Raw genomic sequence first — 23,264 nt, 5'->3', positions numbered from 1 at the left:
GGGGTTTACTTCTCAAGGGTAGCACAGATTTTCCTTACTGCCCACTTTGGGTCAAGTTAGCTTACTTGTAGCCAGGGAGCCCAAGGCCGTACCATACTTTTATAGGCTTGGGCCCAAATCTGGCTCTTTTCCTTGTCTCTTGTGTCAGTTTCCTTATCTGTAAAATAAAGGGAGACTACATGACTCCTGTGATCCTTTCCAGGCTTAAATCCTATGGTCCCAATTCACACAAATTTACTAAGAGATTGAATCCCCATCATATATATTGGAAATGCAAACAGGTTTTTCAGAAACAAATCTATTGTGACATAGGCCTTGGTAATAGTGAATATCCCCAAGGATGTAAGTCTTGGTAGGGCAGGAATCAGACCTCCCACACCATCTTAGAGGCTGTCTGTGAATCTGATTTCTTGGGAGTGAATCTTGTCTCTCTCCGTTTTGCCACCCCAAGCCATGGAGGCCTTTCAGGTTGCTAGGGCTAAGAAAAAAGACTAAGTAGCCAAAGTCCTGGAGACCAGCCTCTCCATCCTTCACTGGACCAATCCTTGGAAGGCAGACACATTATTTGAAGCTTTTTAGGTCCTGCCAGAGCTGGCCTCCATCCTTGGCCTAACCCCCCACCCCAGTTCACATACAAAATAAAACCAATATTTGATCAACTTAATTGGTTACTCACCCTCTGCAAATGGCTTTTTTATAAGGCTGTGGCAAGCTCTGGAACCTTTTCCATTTATTGTTCTCCAGCAGTCCCTGGAGAGCTGTAGATGGGCCTCTGGCTAGCCCCCACCCAATGCAAGGTGAATACAGGCCACTGTCTGGGTGAGATTATTGGCTAATGAAGGAAAACATGGAACAGACGGCGTAGCCTGACACTGCCTTGCTTGGGAGAACTGGGTGGTCATGCTACTGGCAGCTTATGTAAAATCTAATCCACAGGAGCCAGTGGGGAGAGTCACTACCCCAAAGGAGATGAATAAGCCATATGGCCAAGACCTGGAGTTGGAATCATTTTTATTATTTAATATAAAACAGCACTGATTTTCTCATACACACATTGCTTTACAGGGCAAACAAAAACAGCCAGCACACCAGGAGGGAGCTATGATTCCTTCATCCTGAACTCTGCCCCCTGGCCTTGAGAACACGCAGATTCACAGTGACTCTTGTCAACCCCACACTTGATGCACTGGGTCTGATTCGAGTTTCTCCCCCAACAGTTCTCAATGAGTGGTCAGGAACACACTCCTGCTGCCTTCAGTTCCCCCAGGAAAAGGCAAGGGATCTCTTATTGAAAGCAGCTTAGCAATGGGGATGAGAGGCCAGAGCTGGGGTCACTGCATCCTTGCACTCACTTGTATCAGAGGAGGAGCACTGAAGAAAAAACCTCATGCCAGTGTGGAGGGCAGAACTGAAACACACACCTCTAGAGAGGGGGTGGGGAAGATTCTGCCCATAGTGTTCAGATGGTTCAACATGCCCCAAAAAACCCAGAAAAAATAAAAATGTTTCAAATAATCAACAGTTTGCAAACAGTTGAATTTGAAACTTCTCCCCTCAAGCACAGTCAGATGCAGCTGATTTCCCCTAAATCTTTCCGGGAAGTGGAGGTAAGGCCCCTGGCATCCCTCCAGACAGCCCCGTATTAGGACCAAGGAGTATCTGTAAGAGAAAGGAAGGCGTCATAAGAAAAAAGAGCCATTCACATCCACAGGAGTGACCAACCAGCAAAGGACCTGAGATCACCTAATCCAGCCCCCTTCACCTGACAGACACTGAGGCTCGTCCAACATGGACTCTGTCGTGGGATTCACTGTCTAGGCATTCCTGCTTCAATGAGGCCCCTGCTAGCTCTCAGACTCACATCTGTCCACACACTTACATACTCAGGTGTGTGAATCAAGGTTCATTCAAGTGAAGAAGGGCCCAATTCAGCCTTGAGTGTGACCCAGAGGCTGTCTGAGCTAAATCCGCCCCACCCCCTAGCCCCTCACCTGCCGCTGCTGTAGCTGCTGCTGCTGCTCCATCTGTAGCTTCTCCGTTTCAAAGACAACCGGAAGAACAAGGATCATGAATGAGGTGGTCCCGATCCACAACGCTGCCCTGGAGAACCTGCCCCAAACCACAGGAAGACAGGGTGAGCCTGGCACATGGGATCCTAGCAGAGTATATCCTTCAGGCTTCCTCAGAAGCTCTGAAGGAAACCCACTGGTATAATGGGGAGTGTTCTCACTTTCCCTTTCTGTAAAGTACAGAAACTCCCTACTTCACAGGGGTGCTAGGAGGGAAAGCACCTGGTATGGATTATCTTTACTTTTAAATGTGGGAGCATGACGAAGGAGTCAGGAGGCCTCGATTCAAATCTTGGCCCTGAAATGTATGAGTTGCCTAAAAATGGCGAATCCCTTCACTTCTCAGTGGCACCAGACGGAAAGGGATTTGCTTCGGGCAGCAGCTCACCTGTACATTTTCTGGGCCACTGTGAGGGAGAGGTCAAAGGTGGCTCCAGCGGCGGACCGGACACTTTCAGGGAACATCTCCGTCAGGCCCCAGAGTCTCTCGGCCAAGGTCTCATCAAGCTGCAGAATTGAAGAAGGAGGTGAAAACCACAGCAGGGCTCTGGTCTCCAGCGACAAGCTGGAGTCAGAGGGACCGAGTGAAACCGCAGCTGTGTTCTATCTTGGTCACCTCTGTGTTCTATCTTGGTCACCTCTGTCAATTGCTATTCTGTGCCTCAGTTTCCTCCTCTGTAAAAGTAAGGGCTTGGATCAGACAATCACTGACGTCCCTTTCGGCTCTAGATCTCTGCTGTGATGACTTGGCTGTCCTCCTTCCCCTTCGGCTTCTCATCCCCTTCCCAGCAAGCCCTGGTAGACCACAGATCACAGGTTTAGAGCTGGAAGGGGCCCTAGCCCTCATCTGACAGTAATAAAAGTGAGCATTTATACAGCAGCTACCATGTGCACCAGCACTTTGCAATTATCTTACTGGATTCTTGCAACAACCCTGGGAGGGAGGCGCTGTATTATCCCCATGTTACAGAAGAGGAAACTGAGGCAAGTAGAAGTTAAGTGATTGGTTGATTCGAACTCGGGTCTTCCTGACTCCAGGCTCACTGCTCTGGTCCAGCCCCCTCATTAGAGAGCTTCTACTACTTCATCAGCCTCCTCCTAGAGAGGAGAGGCTGCAGACACAACAGAAGGCCCATCTGTAATTCACAAGCAGTTACTGGTCTCTGGGGATACCAAGGCAAAAACAGGCTTCCTGCCCTGGGGGAGCCCACCTTGGGGGGTGGGGCAAGATGACAACGGGGCCACACAAGGCAAACCCAGGGGAGCAGCCTGGCCCTGAAAGGGAGCTGGGTTCCAGTCCTGCCTCCCAGGATTCCTATGAGTCTCTCAAATCTACACTACCAAGGGGTCAGTGCGAGTACTCTGAGTCCACAGCCTCGTCAGAAGCCCTGGATTCAAGTTCTGACACCACTGTGACCTTGGGCCACTCTCTCCCCTTCTGGGCCTCAGGGAGAGGCCCTACCCGACCTTGAGCACCTCCTGGCCCTTGGTCCTGGGTTCAAATCCCAGCTCTGCCCCTAGCTCACTGGGTCACCCAGAGGCACTGACTAAGCCACTCTCCTCCACTGGGCCTCAGTTTCCTTATCTGTCACATGTCAGCTTCGGCCTATCATCACCCTCCTCTGCCCCCTGCCCCCTTATACAGTGGGCGCCTAATAAGTGCTCGCTGCATGCAAAAGGCGAAGTGTTCGGAGTCAGAGGGCCTAGCTCCCCGGACCCGCTCTGGAGGCCTCAGTTTCCTAGTCTGTAAAGTGGGCAGGGTCACCTCAGTGCGCCCTCTGCGGGCGCTTCGGCCCCGCCCCCGGCCCCGCCCCCCGGGGCCACGCGCTGCCGCTTCCCCGGCCCCCCCCTCCCCCAGCTCGGGGGCGCCCTGCCTGGCCCCGGCCGCACCTCGTCGTCGTCGTCGTCCTCCAGCTCCTCCTCGACCTCCTCGGCGTTGCTCTTCTGCAGCAAATCCTCCGCCGACCCCGCCGACCCCGAGGGCGACACGGCAGAAGTGGCGACAGAGGCGGCGGACGAGGCGGCGGCCATGGCTCTAGGGGACACCGGAAGCGGAAAGGAGGAGGCGAGGCTCCAGGGCGGGCAGAGCGTCCGGGGAGGGGCGGGGAAGGGGGAGAGCGTGAGAGCGCGAGCGCCCCCGCGCGGCCCGGAGGGAGGACGGACTTCTCGGAGGCCTTTAGATTCAAGGTGCGTCAATTCCGCCCTAGTGCTGTGGGTGGCGGCCTCGAGGCCACCCGTGGCCCTCTAGGTCCTCAAGGCGGCCCTTTGACGGAACCCAAACTTCACAGAACAAATCCTGAACACCTGGAGGGCCACGGGTGGCCTCGAGGCCGCAGGTTCCGCACTCCTGGAAGGCTTTGATAAACAGCTGAGCTGCTGCAGGGCCTGCCCACTCATTGAGGAGACCTCTGACAGTGATTTCCCGGGGGCAGGCGCTGTCCTTGGTGCCTCGGCCCACGGGCGCACTGTGGGGCCTGACCTGTAGCGACTTTGGCCAAAGTGCTTCCTCGTACTGGGATGGGACAGGGAGTCATAAATGCAGATTGTGGGCAAGGGAACGGAGCCTCCACCAGGGTGCCTGCCCGCAGGGAGCTTACGGTCTGCTCGGCCAGGGCAGAGTGAAGCAAGCAGATGGAAAACCACAGGTCATGTCAAAAGGCAAAGAAAAGGCCGGTGGTTTAACAGTAATAACTTCATACCTCTAAGTAAGCCAAAGAGCGACCCATCCAAGGGGTAGGTCCCCTCCCTAGGAAGGAAGGAAGGAATAAAGTGTTCACTGTGCTAAGCGCCATCCCTTGGAGAAGCCAGACAACCCCTGCCCTCGGGGAGCTCACCTTCTAATGAGAGCCACAGCACACGGGGGAGGTTTCAGTTGCAAGTCCAGCGGAAAGGCCCCATGGTCCTGAGGGCGCCACAACAAAGCAGATGGTGGGGCCTTGTCTTCAATGTCATTTCCACTGATATATTTCTTTTTCTAAATTTTTATTTATTTAATTTTTGAATTGTGGAATAAAACAAGCATTTCTATAACAGTGTAATAAAAGATGATTGCACATGAAACTGCATTAGGTACAACTTGCTATTCCTTTTAAATATATAGTAGTTATCATGTAAATTTCTTTTTTTCCTCTCCTCCCCCACCCTAGAGATGGCTACTTACTATTAGACACAAATATGTGTGTGTATATGCATGTATATAGAGCAGTGTGTGTATATATATATAAGTATATATATAGTACATATATACATAGGTGTATATACATATACACATTTACATATGCAAAATCATTCTATACATACATCTACTTATCAATTCTTTCTCTGGATGCAGATACGGCCTTCCCTCATATGTCCTTTGTAGTTAATTTGGGCATTTATAAAAGTCAAAATGACTTATTTGCTCAGTTTTTCTTTTTTTAAGGCAAGGACTGTCTTTTTTTTTTTAAACCTTTTCTTGTATTCCTGGTTTTTATTTTTATTTCTTGGGCAATGGGGGTTAAGTGACTTGCCCAGGGCCACACAGCTAGAGAAAGTGTCTGAGGCCAGGTTTGAACTCAGGTCCTCCTGACTGCAGGGGTGGTGCTCTATCCACTGTGCCACCTAGCTGCCCCCTGCTCAGTTCTTAAAACAATATTGCTGTTACTGTATATGGCATTCTGTTGATTCTGTTCATTTTGCTCTTCGTTATGTTTTGCAAGTATGAGAAATCCTCTCTTGTATTTAATAATTATTGTATTAGGACCAAGGCTTTTCCCCTTTTCTACTTCCTCATCCAGAAATCAACCAGTGTGGGAAATCTCAGGCAGAGATTTATCCAGGCCAAGATCTAATCAGTCAGTGAAAGAGATTCTAAGTTTGGGCTACTGGGTGCATTCCTGCTCATTGTGTTTGCTCAGACAGGTCTGGGGAAGTGTGAATCCTCCCTTTTGTTAGACAGGTGACATGGAAATTGATGTCTCTTTGACCAAGATTTGGGTGACCCAAGTCACGTACCCTAAGACCCTCATTGTAATATTCATCTTCCATTAACTGTTAACCAATCAGTGTTGATTGCCACCCTTAGGAACACCTGTTCTTCCATGGGCATATAAATTGTGAGCCCACTGCCATGAGGGGTCTTTGATCTGACACAAACATGCCGGCCTTATTAATATAATGATTAAATTACCCAGAAATTACATCCCTCGCATCTGTATTTAAATGTCACACAAGTCTATTCATGTTTTCCTAAGATCATTGAGCTCATCATTTCTTCTAGCACAGTACTATTTCATCACATTCATATACCGTAACTTATTCAGCCATTCCCTAATTGATCGGCATCCCTGCAATTTCTAGTTCTTTGCCCCCACAAAGAGAGTTACTATAACTATTTCCACTGATATATTTCTGATGGTGAACCATTGGCTACAGCCAAGGACTTCGGTGATAAGAACTTTCCTTTCTGTGGCCTTCTGCAGCTGTGGCTGCAGCCCCTGCAGGAAGGAGCCATGCCCAGGCTGCATCTTCCCAGGATGGTGGTGGAGGGCACTGAGCTGGTAGCACAGCTATTCCCAAGGCTCTTGGGCTCAGGCTCCTGGTCTGTCTCCATCAGGGTCTGAGGGGACACAGTCAGGGTGATGGTAGCCTGACTTGCCTGACTCTCCCCCAGGGTGCCCTGCTGCTTCAGTGAGGCCAGCTCGCCTGCCCTGAGAATGGAGTCAGTGAGGAGTGGAGGTGTATCGGCAGATGACCGCTGGTTAGCCTGGGCTGGGGCTGCTGCCACTCCTGCATCTATCCTCCTGCTGGTGAGAATTGGTCAGCAGCGTTCCTGGCTCTCATTTCCCTTCCCCTGAGCCGACAGGAAAGCCTGAAGCCCTAGCAGGAATGACGGCATCTCATCTTTATGTTGTCCTCCAAGTCTGCAAGGCATGTCCTCGGCTTTGATCCACAGCCTCTCCCCCAGCGTTGGCCCTTGTGAGACGTCATGCCCTGACCTCATCAGAAGCACCTCTGAGCACCCAGTGTGTGGCCTCCCTTGTTCTCTGTCCCACCTGCCATCGAGGCACAGAGATGGCCAGTCTCCACTAGGCCGCAGGGGCAGAAGCACGTGAGACACAACAGGACTGATTTCATCGTCTTTAATGAAAACAGAAACAGCAAAAACTAGAAAAACTGCACAGCCGTGGCAGCCGCCAGAAGAGGTGGTGGCTGGAAGAGCCACTGCAGCCACCAAGCTACTAATCTGGGAGAGGGACAGACCAGGCCAGAGGCCAGCACCGGACCTCAGGCCACGACGCGCCTTGGCGGGGGAGGGGGCGGCTCTGCCCTCCATCGGGTTAGCTCTGGCTGGGGCTGCTTCGCCACATCACCCCAAGATCTCCGGGCTCTGGATCGAGTCCCCATCTTCTCCTGGAGCAGAGGCACGGCTCCAGCCCATCCTGCATGGCGCTGTCCTCTGCCACCTGGACGTGTCCACCAGGGCCAGCCCCTCCCTCTTCCCTGACCCTTGGACACCGACCCCCGGGGCCTGGCACCTCTGACATCACTTCCTCCTCCGGCTAATGCTCTTCAGCTCATCCAGCTCCTTCTCCATGAGGTGGGACTCGGCTGTGGTCTCAGAGAGCTGGAAGGAACGTGGGAGATAATCAGCTGATGATTCTGGGGCCTCGGCAGGGCTGGCCCTCCTGTCCAGAGACAGGGGAAGACGTTGGAAGGAGTCACTCATCTGAGGGGTCCGGAAGCCAAGGGATGGGCTCCCAACAGGGGAACACTTGTTCAGCCCAAAGATGCAGCTGCCTCTATGGGGAGATTTTCCGACCACCTGAGGCCCACGTCAGGAACAAAACCAGAAATGGGGAACATCTAAGGGGCCCCAGAAAGTAACAATGACAGGGTGGGGGGATTCTTATGGGGCCAACGGACAGGCACCAGCCTGGCTCAGATATTGGCAGAGGCCGGGGGCCTGTCTCCTCCACAGCAACCCCCATCACGGCAGGCCCACCCCCTCGCCACATCTGGCCCCTTGCTGAGTCTGGTGGGATGCCCTGGCCCAGCCCCTCTCCATGTCCAGCAGGACCCCCATCCCGGTCCCTCACCACGTCCAGCGGGATGCCCCGGCCCGGCCCCTTGCTGCGTCTGGCCCTTCACTATATCCAGCAGGACACCCTGGTCCAGCCCCTCACCATGTCCAGCAGGATGTCCACTTTGAGCCGTAGGAGGTTATTTTCTTCTTCCAGCTGCTGGTTCCTCTTCCGCAGTCGCTGGGCCTCCCTGCGGTCTCCGCCTCCACAGGCCCCTGACTCTAAGGGAGAAGAGCAGCGGAAGCCATGAGGACCCCCCTCCCCAGGCAGGGGCCCCAGCGTGCAGCCTGCGCGTCTCACCCGCTATCCACTGGCCGTTTTCAAACTTGAGGCTCTGCCCAGCCAGGTTCATGGTCGGCGTCCCATAGTCCAATCCCAGCTCGACCTCCCGAGTGGATCTGTCCAGCTGTGGGGAACAAACAGAGCAGACCCTAGCTCAGTGCCGAGCCTGAACTTGGTGCACCAGGAGCACTTCATCAAGACTGCCACGGGAGAGTAGGTGGCCTAACAGATGGCTTCAGTGGCCTCCAAGAGGGAGCCCAGTACTTTGTGAGCCTGTGCCTCAGTTTCCTCACTTAAAAATGGGGCTAATGATCTCCGCCTGTCTCAGAGCTGTTCTGATGACCCAACGAAATCACGTGTGCGAGAGTGCTGTGTAACTGTGAAGTACCCCACAGATGGGATGGGGCTCCCGTCGTCTTTGGAAGGCTGTGGCCGGCCTCCTGCACGCTAGGCCCAGAAAACAGCGACCAGCTGTCACCTCTGCCACCATCCCTTCATGCACAAGACCCAGTTTTGTCCTCACAATATGGAGATGTAAGCAGGCCAAGAATCGTCGCCCCTGTTCTCAGGGGATGATACGGAGGCTCAGAGACAGTTAACGACGTCCCCAGAGTTACAAGGTTAGTGATCAAAGGAACAGCTCTTCTTTCAACTATGCCAACCATGGATAAAGAATTTCCCTCATCACAGCTTTACTTTCCTCATTTCCAGTTGGGCAATACAGTTCCTCTTCTTTCTCCCTCCCTCTGCCACAGAGGGTACCATACCCGTACCTGCAGGTACTCTGCCTGCAGGAATCCAGATTTTGATTGCTGAAACCTCCCGAGATACACTGGCATTTACAGTTCGATTTCCTCCTAAAGGACCATGTCTTAAACCCGTACCCTTGGGCTCTCATAGACTGGCCAACGAAGGTCCCAGACCAAGCCCCACCTGGTCACTGTTTGGGCTTAGATGGCTCAGAGTGAGTGTAAATAGCAATTGTTTCTGTTTTGGCCAAAAACCCTTGGGTCATTTCTTACCCAGCCTTAATCACCGAATGGCTGTAGCCTCAGACAAACTGAGCCCTGTTAAGACCTTAGCCTAAAAAGGCCAAGATCCCCCAGTGCATCTGGGGCCACCTCCAGGTATCCTGATTTCCATCTTGTGGTGGGGCTGGTGACCTTGCACAGCCCTCCCTCGCTTCAATCCAATTCACCTGCAAGTCACAGCATCATCTCCCTAAAGTCATGGTCCTCTTTAACAACAACTTTCCTCATTAGGAAAAGGGCTGGGACAAGCAGATTTCCCATTACTCTCTGCACTGGCTGGCCCAGGGGCCCACAGTGGGGTGTGTGTGCTCTGGGATGGGGAGGGGAATTCCAGGCCCGAGAAGGGGCGCCATCTACCTTTGCCAAGCACCGACTGTCTACCTATGAGCAGTGAATGGAAACGATGAGGTAGATTTTGGGGAACTCCTTGCGCTGGAACAACAGAATGGACTGCCTTGGAAGGTAGTGAGTTAGTAATAGTTAGGCTTCATGAGGTGTGTTAAGGTTTGCAGAAAGCTTTACCATAGTCAGTAATCCTTACAATAACACTGGGAAGTAGGTGCTAGTAATATGCCCATTTCACAGATGAAGAAACTTTGGTAGAAAGAGGTTTGGGCCCTTGCCCAGGGTCCCACAGCTAGTAAGTGGCTGAAGCCAGATTTGAACTCAGGTCCTCCTGACTCCAGGCCCGGCACTCTGGCACCACCAGCTGCCTCTTAGTTTCCTGTGGCCCAGATGGCTATTTCCTAGTGATATTATAGAGGGAATTTCAGTGTGAGAATATGTTGAACCGAATGACCTCAGAGGTCTTTCCCAGTGATAAGATTCTACAATTTTATTCACGTGATGTTGGAAGAGTGACTGCCCTTCTCCGGAGGCTGCCAGACACTGGACAGAAAGGCCGACAGGATGCTGGTCAGGGTCTGGAGTCACTGGCTCTGCCATGGATAAGAAGCATGACTTGGGGGCAAAGGAGGAGTTTGCTCTGCTGGCCTGCCCTGTGACCTTCACTGACTGGCATGACCTTTGTCCTCAGAGCATTTCCTCGTCCTCATGGTCCTTTTTCCTTCTCCAAACTTAAAACAGGTGAGAACTGATTTTAGACCCAGGAACTCTGAGGAATACAGGGAGCAGGGAAGAAGCCAGCTGCTCCACTCCTGACCCAGCAGGGACAGACCCCAGATGTTCCTGCCTGGACAAGGCCAGTGAAAGATCTGGCTCGGCTTGACCAGGTGTGTTTGTGACAAGGACTTTCTTTCTTTTTCTTTCTTTTCCCTTGGAGGGAAAGAAAATAAATGCTTATTAATTGAAAAAATTCATTAAAAAAAAAACTCAACCCGTTTTTTCACAGAATCTTAAGAGTTCAAAGGGACCTTAGTGAAGATTGGGAGCATTTCTGCCAGTCAGGACTATGGCTACATGACTGCGCAGCGTGGGGTGGTGCACGGGGAACCGGCCTCAAAGCCAGCAAGACCGAGGCTCAACTTCTGCTTCTGACACATGTGGGCTGAGTGACCTTGGGTGACCTGGTGACCTCTCCATGCCCTAGGCAACTCTGACACCGCAGCCACCCACACCTCCATGAGGGAAATCCCTGGCTCCAGCCGCTATTCCTGCTATCCAAATGCATGTTGTCCCCTGGGGGCTGGGAGAGGGCTCCTCTACTTGTCCCAGTGAAGATGCCACAGCTCAGATCATCTTTGAAATACATCAAGGTCCTGGTTCATGCTATTCTGGAGATCTGTCATGACAGTGAATCCTGATCCTTTCCCCAAAGTGAGTCAGGTTTTTTGAAACTGTCAAAGACATTTGGTACCAAGTCTGGGGAGGAAAGGAAGTGATAAAGCTGGGTAACAAATGTTGGGGTCTTTTTTCCCCATTAACCAACTGTGACAATGCAGCAATGAGGCCAATCTTCTGATGTGACAAATGGGCTCTAAAGACAGTGCCCTTCGAAGGAAGCCCCCAGACCTCTGAGCAAGGATCCCCTCATTGAACAAGGCCTCCTCAGCCCTCCTGGGCCTGCCCGGCAGGACGCGTCTGCCCCGTATCTTTGTGGTGACTCCTCCTCGTTTGGCCAGGGAAGTCCCGTCCATCCCCCCGGCCCTGGCCCCACACACACACTCACAGAGTGCAGATTGGAAAGAGAGGCAGACTTCCGAGGGGGCGTCTTCTTGGGGCTGAACGTATTCCCAAAGAGGGGCATCTCTGGTGGGCTCCCAGTACAGGTCTGCCTTCTCCTAGAGCCGAGGGAAGAAAGCAGGGAGATGTTAGGTGACTTCTATGGGTGGCCTCTGTCACCGGGCCCAGGTCACAAGGATGTGCTACTCAGAACCCCGAGATGCTTTTTACTTTGTTTAAGTCCCATCCAGGAATGCAAATGGCATGCGGCCAAATGCCATTCTCTCATTAATTATCTCCATATCCCAACAGCAGGCACTCAGAAAGGGTGAGCCAACCCTGGGGATAGGAATAGCCATCACTGGACTTACTGAGTTACGTGGCGGAGAAAATGAAAAGAGCCCATACTGAGACAGAAGAACACAGCTTAAGTCACTCCCCTTGTCTGTGCCTCAGTTTCCTCATCTACAAAGATAGTGATTAAAAGGCTTTGATGGTTGACCCCACGGGATCATTTGAGGCAGCCCTGGACAGTGAAAAGACCAGGAGGACTGAGAGCCAGAAGGGACTTTAGTTTACAAATGAGGAAACGAAAGCCCAGAAAGGTTGCCTTGCCTTAGGTCATACGGGTAGTGAGCAGCATGCCTGGAATTTGAGCCCAGGCCCGTGAGCTCTACGTCTTGTGTTATAGCTGTTTCCTCGAGGCCATGAGATGGAATATTTCCCCAACACTCAGCAGCCCCATATACGTAAAGCAGCCCCCAACCCTGCCCTCACCAGGCAGCCGGGCTTGCTTTACAAAGCATCCTCCTCTCCCAGCTCATCCATTGCCTCCATTTTGATTACTGGTAATAATAATGACTCTACCATGTATCCCGCCATCGAAGAATGCTACCAGGGACATTTAAATATAAGTGGGCATGAGAGAGGAATCTTCACCCAAATCCTCCCTGGACTCACTTAACCTTCACCTTCTCAGTGTGCCTCAAAGAGCTGACGGCCTTGACAAAGCACCAAAGCTCCTCCATCAAGGTTCAGAGGTGACAGTTCAGGGCGGGGACGGGGTCCTCCCAGAAGAGATCTACCTCATTTACCACTGGCTTGTCCTGAGGGTCCAAAGGCTGGTATCTAAAGCCACAACGGCAGGGTGCCGTGTAAACATCAGCGACGGCATCACTGCTGTGGGCTACACACACTCAGCACGTGCCTCCCACAGGCAAGGAGGGCACTGGACAAAAAGGCAGTGCGGACCCCAGCGGGGGGGATGGGCAGAAGGACTGCCTGGAGAAGGGTCAGGGAGATCCATCTGGACACGGGATCAGGAGAACCGCGGCTCTGGAGCTGGAGGGTCCAAACTGCCAGCGCCCAGCTGCAGATGAGGAAACTGAGGTAAAGTGACTCTGCCCAGGGTCAGCCAGCCAGGAAGGGGCTGGGGCAGGATTCAAACTCCAGGCCTTCCTGACTGACGTCTGGCATTCCTGACGGCCTCTCAGCTCGGGCTGTGTGGCCCCGGGCGAATCACTTCCCCTCTCTGAAGTTGCATCAACAGCCCCAATACCTGTGCTCTCAACCCCACGGAAGAAAGAAGACAGAGCCCCTTGTCAACTCCAAGGCGCTAATATGGCTGAGCCGTTATTAAACAGCCCTGAGCTAAACCAGGAGCTTGGGAGACAGGGGTAAACATCGACACAGGCCCTGCCTTCAAGAAGTTCCTCTTCTCTGCAGCAGACGCACACAACAATATACAGAGCCCGCTATGTGCCAAGGGCATTTGATCCTCACAACAACTCTGGGGGGTAGGTGACACTATTATGCCCATATGACAGATGGGGAAAGCGAGGCAGACGGAGGTGAAGTGACTTGCCCAGGGTTACACAGCTAGGAAGTGTCCGAGGCTGGATCTGAACTCAGATCTTCCTGACTCTGGGCCAAGTGCTCTATCCCCTGCACATATACAAACCTGCCGGTCATTTAAAATATGAATATTAAGCACCTGCTGTGGGCCTTGGTCTCTCTGCGGGGTACTGGGGATGGCCCAGACACGGACGAGCCTGCCCAAAAGACCTGATTCCCTACTGGGGGAGCCCGCGCGCAAGTGTTAGGTGCCTACTGTGTGCCTGGCCCGGGCTGGAGCGCTGAGAACGTCCTGACGAGGAGACCCTGCCTTCTGGAAGCTTACATTCTCTCGAGACAACACATACGGAAACGAGTTCGTGAAAACCCACGACTCCCCGTGCGCAGATTACGCGCCTGCGGTTTGCCTGGCCCAAGTCGGGTGCTGCCTGTCTCCTGGAGGGGACCACTCATACACAAACAGAAAGGGACCCAGGCCCAGATAGAAGAACGCACGTACCTGCAGATCTCCGCCTGCGCCCGGCCCGAAAGTCGCGCAAACCAACGGCTAGGTAGCGCATGCGCAGCACCGCCTCGGGCTCTACCACTGCCTGGCAGCGGGGGTGGAGGGCAGATTGCGGGGGAGGCTGGAGTTTGTCAGAAAGAGGACGCATCCGCTCCAACTGCCGTCGGATTCGTCTGACCTTCTTGGAGGGAAACCACGAGGGTCAGCTCGGATATGCTCCCCGATATAAACCGAGAAACGGAAAATGTCACGTTCTCCCCTGTGCCTCCTACGACCATTGCGCTCGTCTCCATGCCAACAATAGCGGCTCCCGAGGGACGACCCTGAGGTCGCCATAGTAACGGCGTCGCGCCGTTCCGAGACGGGCTTGAGCGCGTGCGCACACACATACACATAGGAATGAGGCTCTCCTTGGGGAGGACGGAGGCCGCGAAGGGCCAACAGCGGGGTCGCTATGGGAACGTCGGAACGCACAGTGGGCCAGAGCCACGATGGACATTGGTCCCGACGGCCCCACCCCAGTAGGGCCCCCATGTCTTGGCTCCGGGGCGTCCTACAGGGAGTCCACCCGGTCCTCGAGGGATCCTTGGCGGGACCGGCCTCGGAGCAGGTAGCGCCCCAGCTCAGGTAATGGCCAACGCCCCCGCCTTTCACGACAGCGCCGCGCTTTACGGCTCCTCTCCCCCGCCCCATACACGTCTTTGCCTCCATTTTACGCCTTTGCCCCCATTTTACGGCGCGCGAACCTGAGGCCCAGAGGAGTCTAGTGGTTTGGGCGAGGTCGGGTGACTTTTAAAGCCCGTCTCCGCTGGCCGCCAGGGGCGCCGCCCTACATTGTTCCATCTCCCGCCTCCGCGCCTTTGCCCCCATGTGAGACCGCCTAGTAGTACCCCCTCCGAGGGAGATACTGTGTACATGTGTTACATCCGTCCGCTGGGTGGTGCAGTGGGGCCAGGAAGACCCGAATTCAAATCCTGCCTCACTCATTAGCTGCATAGCCCCAGGCAAGTCATTCATCCTCTGTGGCCCTTGTTGGGAGGGTCTAAGGAGAGGTTTGTAAAGGTGCCCACCACACAGTAGGCGCTCAATACATGCTTATTCCCGCCCTCCCCGAGGGAGCGCACAGTAGGCCCTTTGTAAGGGCTCCTTGAACGAGTGGACTGCCGCCTCGGCATACAGTAGGTGCTTACTAAATGTTCGTGCTGCACAGCCTTGTGTTCCGGAGGTAGGGTGAGAATCGGTGCCCAAGGCCGCAGGACTGATCCGTTTGGCTTGGGGCGCATTGATTGGTTGGTTAATAGGAAGTGACAGAGAGTGAACCGGAGTCTGCGTGTGAGGGAATAGGCAGTTATTAAGCGCCTGCTGTGTGCCCGCATGCTGCGCTAGAGGCTCTGCGAACATCCCGTTGGGATCTGTGGACGCCCAGCCCGGGAGCCCCTTCCTGCCCCGGCCCCTCCTTGGCCTAGTTCGCACCCCGTGGAAGATGACAGCTGCCATTTCCACCCTCCGTGGGTTAGGGCAGGAAGGTCTGGTCTCTGTGTCCCCAGAGCCGTGGAAGCCCAGAAGAAACACATGCTGTTGACCGAAGGCGCAGACCCCTTCCTTTTGCGTCTGTATTCCCAGGGCTAGCCTGCCTCGGCTCGCAGTGGGCCCGGCGGTGGAGTGAAGGAGGGAGGGAGGGAGTGGGCCAACGAATGGACAGATAGCCCGTGAGTGACCACAGAGGGTGAGAATGCTACCGAGTCAGCTGAGCCTCCCGGGAGAAGCTTCTGCGCTCCTGACAAGTCAGCCCCCCCCCGCAGTCTGCAGGAAAGACGCGTCCGGAGTGACTGTGATGAGAGGAGGGGAGACGTGAGCGAAGGGCCGGCCAGGAAGAGGCCAGGGGACGCAGACGGGCCCGGTCACGCCTCGGGGGAGCTTGGGGACGTCCTTTCTCAGGGCCTCGGTCTTCCCAGCCTCAGGAATCCTCCGTGAGGAGGCTTGTGACTGTGTCGTGGCCTCCCCCGACTCCGTGGGGGGCTCTCAAAGGCTGGGCCACTGGAGGGGAAGCTGGCCCAGCATCTTCTACCACGTCTGTGAGGACAGCTTCCAGGGCAGGCCCAGGGTGGACTGGGCCACGGAAGGGCCTGTCTAGACTCCTCACGAGGTGATTGACCACCAGGGGTCCAACCTCAGAATCACAGAATTTGGGGCGGGTGCCCATCTGCAGAAGGAGCCCCCCACTGTGCTGTATGTGACAGGGATTGGCAGCCTCAGCCGGCAGACCGGCAGGGAAGGGGAGCCCAGCCCCTCTGTCCGCTGAGGGGCAGCTCTTGTGGAGGGAAGGGCTTCTTCTTGGCCGTGTCCCCCCGTGGCCCCTGCGTCTGTTCTCTGGGGGGAACGAGTCTGGTCCCTTCTCCAGTGACAGCCCTTCAGAGCCTCAAAGGCAGCTCTCGTGACCCCCAGTCTTCTCTTCCCCAGCTCCTTCAGCCCATCTTTACAGAGTGTAGACTTGAGGCTCTTCCCATCCTGACTGCCTGCCTTGGGGCACAGACTGCCTCCTGAGGTGCACTTGGGGGCCTCCGTGCAGATGGAAGCAGGGGTCCTTGACGTGTTAGCCTTACCTCGACAGAAGAGGCATGGCCAAGGTGTGCTGGGCGGTGGTTGGTTTCTGTGGGATGATGGACTCTGGTTAGGAGGGCCTTTAGAAGGGGGCATGGGTAGAGTGGGGAGTTGGGAGACGGGGGCTGGCCTTGCTGTTGCCTTCAGCTAACCCTGGGGACTCTAGGGTGAGTCCCCACCACGCGCTTGACCTCAGTTTCCTCATATCAAATGAGAGGATTGCTCTCTATGGGCCCTCCATTTAATACACACACACACACATACACACTCACACACACACATGCACACACAATACACACACACACTCACACATGCACATGTACATACACACATGCACACACACACACATATACACACGCGCACACACTTTTTTTACTCAGAACTTAAACACCAAGTAAAATAGGCATTTTTCTCTCTACAGAGTAGAACATACAAGGAGGATCGTACCTGAAGCTGGGGACTTCTCGCTTTTCCATTAATTTCATAGCTGGGGTGGTGATCAGACATAACAGCACAAGTTACAAATCCATCCAGATGCACAGAAAGTCAGCGCCTTGTTATGTACAAATGACAATGAGCAAAGCCCAGTGATTTCTGCCACAATTCTCCAATAAATCCCACATGTTCCCAGCAAAGCCGGCCTGTTTGGCTCAGGTTATTTCTGACCTTCTCTGCTATGCATTTAAAGTAAATAAAAAATAATACTTCAGCAGCCCTCTGGTTCTCTGTCCTGTCTCTGTCTGTCTGTCTCTCTCTCTCTGTCCCCCTCCCTCTCTCTCTCCCCCTCCCTCTCTCTCCCTCCCTCTCTGTCTCTCTTCCTCTCTCTGTCTCTCTCTCTCTGTCTCTCTCTGTCTCTCTGTGTCTCCCTTTCTCTCTCTATCTCTGTGTGTGTGTCTCTCTGTGTCTCCCTTTCTCTCTCTATCTCTGTGTGTGTGTCTCTCTGTGTCTCCCTCTGTCTCTGTCTCTCTCCATCTCTGTCTCTCTCTCTCTCCCTCTCTCTGTCTCTCTCTCTGTCTCTCTCTGTCTCTCTCTCTCTGCCTCTCTCTGTCTCCTTCTCTCTGTCTCTCTCCCTATCTCTGTGTCTCTCTCCCTCTTTGTCTGTCTCTGTCTGTCTGTGTCTCCCTTTCTCTGTGTGTGTGTGTGTCTCTGTGTCTCCTTCTCTCTGTCTGTCTCTTTCTGTCTCCCTCCCTCCTCTCTCTCTCTCTCTCTCTCTCTCTCTCTCTCTCTCTCTCTCTCTCTCTCTGTGTCTCTCCTTTTTGCCCAGCCCCTTCCCTCCAGGCCCTGCAGTAGAAAAAACAAAAACAAAGTCCTTGTAACAAGTGCGTGGTCAGAGTGGATTCCCATGTTGACCCTGCCCAACGTTTGACTCTCATCGTGCACACCGAAGGCCCTTCCAATTCTGTATGCGCTGCTCCTGGGAGAGTGATTTCACATGTGTTTGGCTTTTCCATTTGTGCTGCCGTGTTTCATGGCCAGCCCTACCTCCTCATTCTTGTCTCACTGCCTAAGAGAAAGGTCAGGGGGCAACTAGGGGGCACAGTGGATGGAGCACTGGCCCTGAAGTCAGGAGACCTGAGTTCAAATGTGGCCTCAGACCAAGCACTTGACACTTACTAGCTGTGTGACCCTGGGCAGGTCACTTAACCCCAAGTGCCTGAAAAAAAAGAGGTGAGAAGGTGTGGAGAGGTACTGTGTTTTGGGCAGTGCATTTCTGTAGGTAGTGAGTGGCCTCCATGAGGGGCCCACAGATGGCTTGTAGACAGACGGCGCCGCCCCCCACCCCCCACCGGCAACCTGAGAATGAAGAGCAGCAGGACGGAGCTGGACCAGGGTGCTTAACCTCTTAGCATATGCGTGAACTTGGATGGGAGAACAGTCGCACCCTGAGTTTCACTAACTTTGGCTTTCTTTTCTAATCCTGTACATTAAGAGCATGATTCTGATTCTGAGGAGGAGTGCACAGGTCCCTTCAGATAGACTGGCCCCAGAAAAGGTTAAAAGCCTTGGTGTGCAGTCTAACTGCTCCATTTTACAGATGGGGAAACTAAGGCTCTATAAGCTGGAGTGATTTGCCTAGTGTCCCACCATGATGCATAGACTAGCAGGGAATTCCAATCCACTTCTGACTCCAAATCCAGTTCTTTTCTGCAAACTAAGCCGTGCTGCCTTAGAGCCAAGGGTGGGGGAGAAGAGACAGGCCATAATGTTGATGTCTCACTGCCTCCTTTCACCTTTTTGTCCTTTTTCAGATTTTCTGAACTTGAAGGAATCTTAGAGATCTCCTGGCCTAATATCCCCATCATACAGAGTAGGAAATGGAGGCCCGGAGCAAGGAAGGGGCTTGTCTGGGATCACCGAGCCAGCTGAGCCGGCTCTGGGATCCAAGCTTGTGTCTCCCGGCTCTTTTCCCAGTCAGAGGACGGAGCACCTCATGCCGGGCTCTCCAAAGTGAGTCTCTGTGGGATGCTGTCAGCCGTCCCCCGCACCTGGAGCCAGAGTGCCTGAGCACCGTGGAACTGCCCCAGAGCCCGCGAGAGAAGACGCGCGACACCAGGTTGGTCCCATGTGAAGCCAGGCCCGCTGTGGCCCGGTCTGGGTCTCAGGCCTCTGGCCCTGAAAACTCCAGTATTGGTCATGGCGTCTCCTAGGGCTTAGCTCAGAGCCTGGCACGTAGCAGGCGCTGTCTAAATGCTGGCTCAGATGATTAGTGATGACTATTACTTCTGCAGGGCTTTCCAGCCAGTTTACAAAGCCAAGCTTATCTCCGCTGTGCAGATGAGGAAGCACATAGCCTGTAAGAGGCCTTGAACCCAGACCCCACCAGGCTGGCCGAGCAGGGACATTGTCAGTCTTGAAAGACTGATGCTGAGGGGCTCCCACCGAAGTGGCCTTGCTCATCTAACATCGGCTGGGTCCTTTGAGGAATCTGCCTTGTTCCTCCTGAGCACATGGGTCTTGGTTGGTCTTTCCCACCCTCTGGTTTTCCCAGATGGTCTCGAGTTATTTGTGACTCCTGTCAGCTGGTGGATCAGAGAACACAGTGCGGGGGGGAGGCAGGCTTTTTGTTTGTTTGTTTGATCTTCACAGAAACTTTCTGTCCGCGTGCAGGAGCAGAGATGCCGCTCAGCATGGGAATGCTGGAGCTCATCAACTTCAGTGCCATCCCCATGGTCCCCCTTGACGATGACCTGGCGACTTCGTCCAAGGAGAAGCGCATACAGCATGAAGAGCTGAAGATGCGAGTGAAACAGAGCCCTCCCTGTATCTTCTGGTGATGTCACCTGCCTTGGGCCGCAAAGCCAGACCCCGGACGAGGGAAGGGGCCCCGAGGACAGCAGGCGCTTGGCTTTCCCTGCCTCCCCTCCCTCCCCTCCCTCCTCTCCCTTCTGGGCTCCACAGAATGAGAAGGGACCCACGGGGGTCATCGGCTCAGTCGGTGGGAAGATGCCCTGGTGTTGGGAGGCCGCGGGCCTGGCCTCTAGGGTTGCACTGTGTGGTAATTCTCCTCATGGGGGAACTGAGGGAGCCCTTCCCGCTTTGCCACATCTGAGGAGGCCCACCGGCTTAGCCCTGCCACCTCCTGAGGGCTGCTCCCCAGCTGGGTCTCTGGGCTCTCTCCTCTCCAGCTGCCACCTCCTTAGACAGGGTGACCAGCCCAGTGTTAGCCTCTTAGACCTTTTCTGTGGAGCCCTGTCAGACGGGGGGTGCAGGTGTGGGAGCTCATGTGTCAATGGCCCTTCAGGCTCCCGGGGTGCTTTGCCCACGGCCCCTCCTCCCTCCCAGCTCAGGTAGAGCTCATCTCACTTGTGAAGCTTGTTATCTCCACTCTGCAGGTGAGCAAACCGAGTCTGGGGAGGCCAGGAGCCAGCCTCTGGTCATACCACCCCCTGGCACAGGGTCCCAGCTCTCTGGTGACTCCTCAGGGCACTGTGCACACGGCCGCCCTTCCTGCCAGCCCCTCCCCTCTCAGCCAGTGGTGCCAGACTCGTCCCCTCCATCTGATTCCTCACCGATGGACCGGACCCTGCTTCTCTTTTCCCTTTTCATTCTCACTAGTCTGTCAAACCCACGAAGGTGGTGAAGGACAAGAAGGCCCGTATTTTCAAAGGCCAGATAACAAACTGTTGGAGGAAGATGGGGCTTCTCCCAGGATAGGCCAAGGGGCTAGGGCTGAGTATGGACTCTCAGGAGATAGGGCCTAGCTGTGTGACAGGTCCCTTTCCTTCTCTGGGCCTCAGTCTCCTGGATTCAGGACATAGGACCTGTCACATGCTGCCTAGCTGTGTGGCCTTGGATAGGTCCCTTTTCCTCTCTAGACTTGAGTCTCCTGGATTCAGGACATAGGGCCTGTCATGTGCTCCCTAGCTGTGTGGCCTTGGGCAGCTCCCTTTCCCTCTCTGGGCCTCAGTCTCCTCATCTGCAGAATAAGGGGGTTGGATTAGGCTGGGTCTTAGGGAAGCTCCTTCCAGCTCTGAATCCCATGGAAGGGGGCCCGGCTCTCTCCAGTGCCAAGAGGCTCTTTAACAGATGCATCTCCCAGTGTGCCTCATGGGCTCCATGGACCAGCTGAATAGAAAGATCTCCCAGATAGACCTGAAGACCAGACTGTACAAGACCAGCATTTACAACACCATCCTGGTGAGGGCGGGGCTGGGAGGGGCCTGCGGGAGGGAGGGAGACCTGCTGTGGCTGGGGAGAGGGGCCTCTTTAAGCACCCCTGTGGGCATCGCCTCCACTGGTACCACCTCTGTCCCCTTTGTCTTAGAAGCAGCGTGGCATCATTGCGCATCAGAAGGCCCGGGTTGGATCCTACGTCTGACATGTATGGGCTGGGCAACCCTGGGCGAGTTCCTGAACGTCTGAGTGCTCTGGGCCAGGGTTTCTTGAACTTTTCCGCTCTTGACCTCTTTTCACCTTTGGCAGCACTGGTTGGGCGTTGTGTGGCTGGAGGGCATGTACAGTGCCAAGTGTGCCTGTTGTGTGTTCAGAGCCAAGGCTGCAGTGAAGCTGCCCAGACAAATGCTGTCAGAAACCCCTCGCATTCATCACGCGTTTGATTTTGGATTCATTTTTGGTCATTGCATACTCAGAAACCATTTGCCATTGCCCACGGTTTAAGAAGCAACTAGGTGCCAACCTGTACTGGTGGAGGAACTCTCCTCCCCTTAGAGTTCCCTATGACCAGTGAGGCCAGAGATTTTTGTCCCTGGCCCTTCCCTTACCCCTGAGTAGAATGGCTTCCTCAGTCCCTGTGTCTGGAACCATGTGCCAGGCTCCTGGGGATGAGCCCTTCTTCCTTTAGCTAGGCCGGACCTCAAAGGACAGACACAGGCCATCAGCAGGCCTGTTCTGGGCTGGCCAGAGCTGGCAGCCCAAGGGTCATCTCCATGCCTGTCTGGCTCTCCGTGCAAGGAAGCAGAGGAGGGAAGATTTCAGTGAGGGATGGGGCACTTCAATCAGTAGCCATCCATTGACTCCCTCCTGGGAAAGGGGTCTTGGGACCAGCCTACGTCACACGCAAAAACTCGGCATTGGCCAAGACCATTGGCATTGTGGGCACTCGGATTTCTGGTACTCATTTGTGTTGGGCTGTCAACTTTCCTCTTCCCTTGTAATTAAATCTTTGCTAACCGCAGCTGTGACTCAGCCGAAAGAGAATAAAGGGACCTGTATTGGACCGAGGAGGTGTCAGACACGGCAGCCCCAAGCCGGTGCTCCAGTGAGAACCAGAGCAGGGGGTAAGAGGGGCAGTCAGGCTGTTGGAGCTGCCGAGAGGAGAAGCCAAGGGGTCGTCCCAAGAAGGGAGGCGGGCCCTCACCAGTATGCCAAATCGCTGCCATGCTGCTGCTTTCTCCAGTGACCCCAGGCGGGCTTCTCACGTCTTTGGGCCTCCCTCTCCTCATCTGTAAAACAAGGGTGGTACCAGATGGCCTTTGAGGACACCTCCAGCTCCAAATTGTCTGAACCGGCATCTCAGGCCACTATGGATGTTGGGCCGAGTGGTGATACCAACACTCTTCAGGGCACGGGTTTGGAACCTCACACCCTGCACACCTTTGTAGACAGTTTCATGAGTCGCTGTGGACAGAATGTGTCCCTCCTGGATGGGGAGGCTTCTAGTGAGCCTCCCCCAAGCTGGCCCAGCTGGTCCTTGCTTGACAGTGACAGTCCATGAGCATAGCCATTAGGCTCTCAGGGCAGGTCTGTGCCTGGAAGAGGCATTGAAGGAGGGCAGAAATCAGGAAGGAGACAGGAGCTGCAGCCACACAGCCACGGAAAATAACAGCCATGTGAACTGGCCCTTGTGTCCGGGCTGTCTTCAAGGTCTGGGTTCCCCTTCCTCTTCTCTGGTGGTCCAGCTTTCATGACAGTGTGGGCTCATGAGAAAGCGTGCTGGACTGCCAGACAGAAGAGCTCCACTGAGTCGCCAGCTCAGGGACGCTTGGGCCCCTTACATGATGTCACTTCCCCCGCCTCCCAGGGCAGTTGTGAGGTGAAATGAGAGAATATTTGTAAAGTGCTTGGTGCAGCGCCTGGCACGTGGTACGTGCTTCCTTCCTTCCTTCCTTCCTTCCTTCCTTCCTTCCTTCCTTCCTTCCTTCCTTCCTTCCTTCCTTCCTTCCTTCCTTCCTTCCCTCCCTCCTCTCCTGCCTGATCAATACATGGAGTTGTCTTTTTTTTTTTTTTTGGTGAGGCAGTGGGTTAAGTGACTTGCCCAGAGTCACACAGCTCGTTGAGT

The 23,264-nt window shown here is 54.2% G+C and overlaps 3 protein-coding genes across 6 annotated transcripts in view; 1 reads left to right on the top strand and 2 right to left on the bottom strand.

Moving 5' to 3' along the window:
* Nucleotides 1–994: 994 nt before the first annotated feature.
* On the bottom strand, nucleotides 995–4,139 carry TOMM22 (translocase of outer mitochondrial membrane 22). Its single transcript, XM_020982623.2, has 4 exons — nucleotides 3,960–4,139; nucleotides 2,458–2,576; nucleotides 1,992–2,109; nucleotides 995–1,659 (listed from the first exon to the last, which is right to left on the bottom strand). The coding sequence occupies exons 1-4, from the start codon at nucleotides 4,098–4,100 to the stop codon at nucleotides 1,585–1,587; spliced, it is 453 nt and encodes a 150-aa protein (XP_020838282.1). The 5' UTR covers nucleotides 4,101–4,139; the 3' UTR covers nucleotides 995–1,584.
* Nucleotides 4,140–7,175: 3,036 nt separating this feature from the next.
* CBY1 (chibby 1, beta catenin antagonist) lies at nucleotides 7,176–14,000 on the bottom strand. 4 transcript variants are annotated; one of them, XM_020982621.2, is made up of 5 exons: nucleotides 13,919–14,000; nucleotides 11,573–11,684; nucleotides 8,432–8,537; nucleotides 8,234–8,352; nucleotides 7,176–7,674 (listed from the first exon to the last, which is right to left on the bottom strand). In XM_020982621.2, the coding sequence occupies exons 2-5, from the start codon at nucleotides 11,648–11,650 to the stop codon at nucleotides 7,594–7,596; spliced, it is 384 nt and encodes a 127-aa protein (XP_020838280.1). In that variant the 5' UTR covers nucleotides 11,651–11,684; nucleotides 13,919–14,000; the 3' UTR covers nucleotides 7,176–7,593. The 4 variants fall into 4 exon arrangements, with proteins under 4 accessions (XP_020838280.1, XP_078003546.1, XP_078003560.1 ...); XM_078147420.1 differs by lacking the exon at nucleotides 13,919–14,000 and adding an exon at nucleotides 12,526–12,644; XM_078147434.1 differs by lacking the exon at nucleotides 13,919–14,000 and adding an exon at nucleotides 12,537–12,625.
* Nucleotides 14,001–14,563: 563 nt separating this feature from the next.
* The window catches only part of FAM227A (family with sequence similarity 227 member A), a 39,456-nt gene continuing 30,755 nt past the window's right edge, over nucleotides 14,564–23,264 (top strand). Inside the window, exons 1-4 of the mRNA XM_078147436.1 lie at nucleotides 14,564–16,551; nucleotides 18,775–19,079; nucleotides 19,634–19,786; nucleotides 21,066–21,163. Coding sequence (XP_078003562.1) covers nucleotides 19,642–19,786; nucleotides 21,066–21,163 — 243 coding nt within the window. The 5' untranslated portion in view covers nucleotides 14,564–16,551; nucleotides 18,775–19,079; nucleotides 19,634–19,641. The remainder of the gene's footprint in view (nucleotides 16,552–18,774; nucleotides 19,080–19,633; nucleotides 19,787–21,065; nucleotides 21,164–23,264) is intronic.

This window comes from Phascolarctos cinereus, unplaced genomic scaffold (assembly GCF_003287225.1).
Source record: "Phascolarctos cinereus isolate Bilbo 61053 unplaced genomic scaffold, phaCin_HiC Scaffold_1;HRSCAF=81, whole genome shotgun sequence".
Classification (NCBI taxonomy): Eukaryota; Metazoa; Chordata; class Mammalia; order Diprotodontia; family Phascolarctidae; genus Phascolarctos; species Phascolarctos cinereus.
The sequence above is the reverse complement of the archived record's forward strand: the minus strand, read 5'-3'. Positions and strand labels throughout refer to the sequence as shown.

What these genes read in the sequence shown, in the direction of transcription:
- TOMM22 (XM_020982623.2), bottom strand. Translation starts at nt 4,100, where the DNA reads ATGGCCGCCGCCTCGTCCGCCGCCTCTGTCGCCACTTCTGCCGTGTCG. An exon ending in AGGACGACGACGACGACGAG is followed by an intron (nt 2,577 to 3,959) that starts GTGCGGCCGGGG and finishes TCAATTCTGCAG; the next exon opens with CTTGATGAGACCTTGGCCGA. An exon ending in AGCAGCTACAGCAGCGGCAG is followed by an intron (nt 1,660 to 1,991) that starts GTGAGGGGCTAG and finishes TTTCTCTTACAG; the next exon opens with ATACTCCTTGGTCCTAATAC.
- CBY1 (XM_078147420.1), bottom strand. Translation starts at nt 12,593, where the DNA reads ATGGAGGAGCTTTGGTGCTTTGTCAAGGCCGTCAGCTCTTTGAGGCAC. An exon ending in CTCTTTCCAATCTGCACTCT is followed by an intron (nt 8,538 to 11,572) that starts GTGAGTGTGTGT and finishes TGTTCCCCACAG; the next exon opens with CTGGACAGATCCACTCGGGA. An exon ending in AAACGGCCAGTGGATAGCGG is followed by an intron (nt 8,353 to 8,431) that starts GTGAGACGCGCA and finishes CTTCTCCCTTAG; the next exon opens with AGTCAGGGGCCTGTGGAGGC.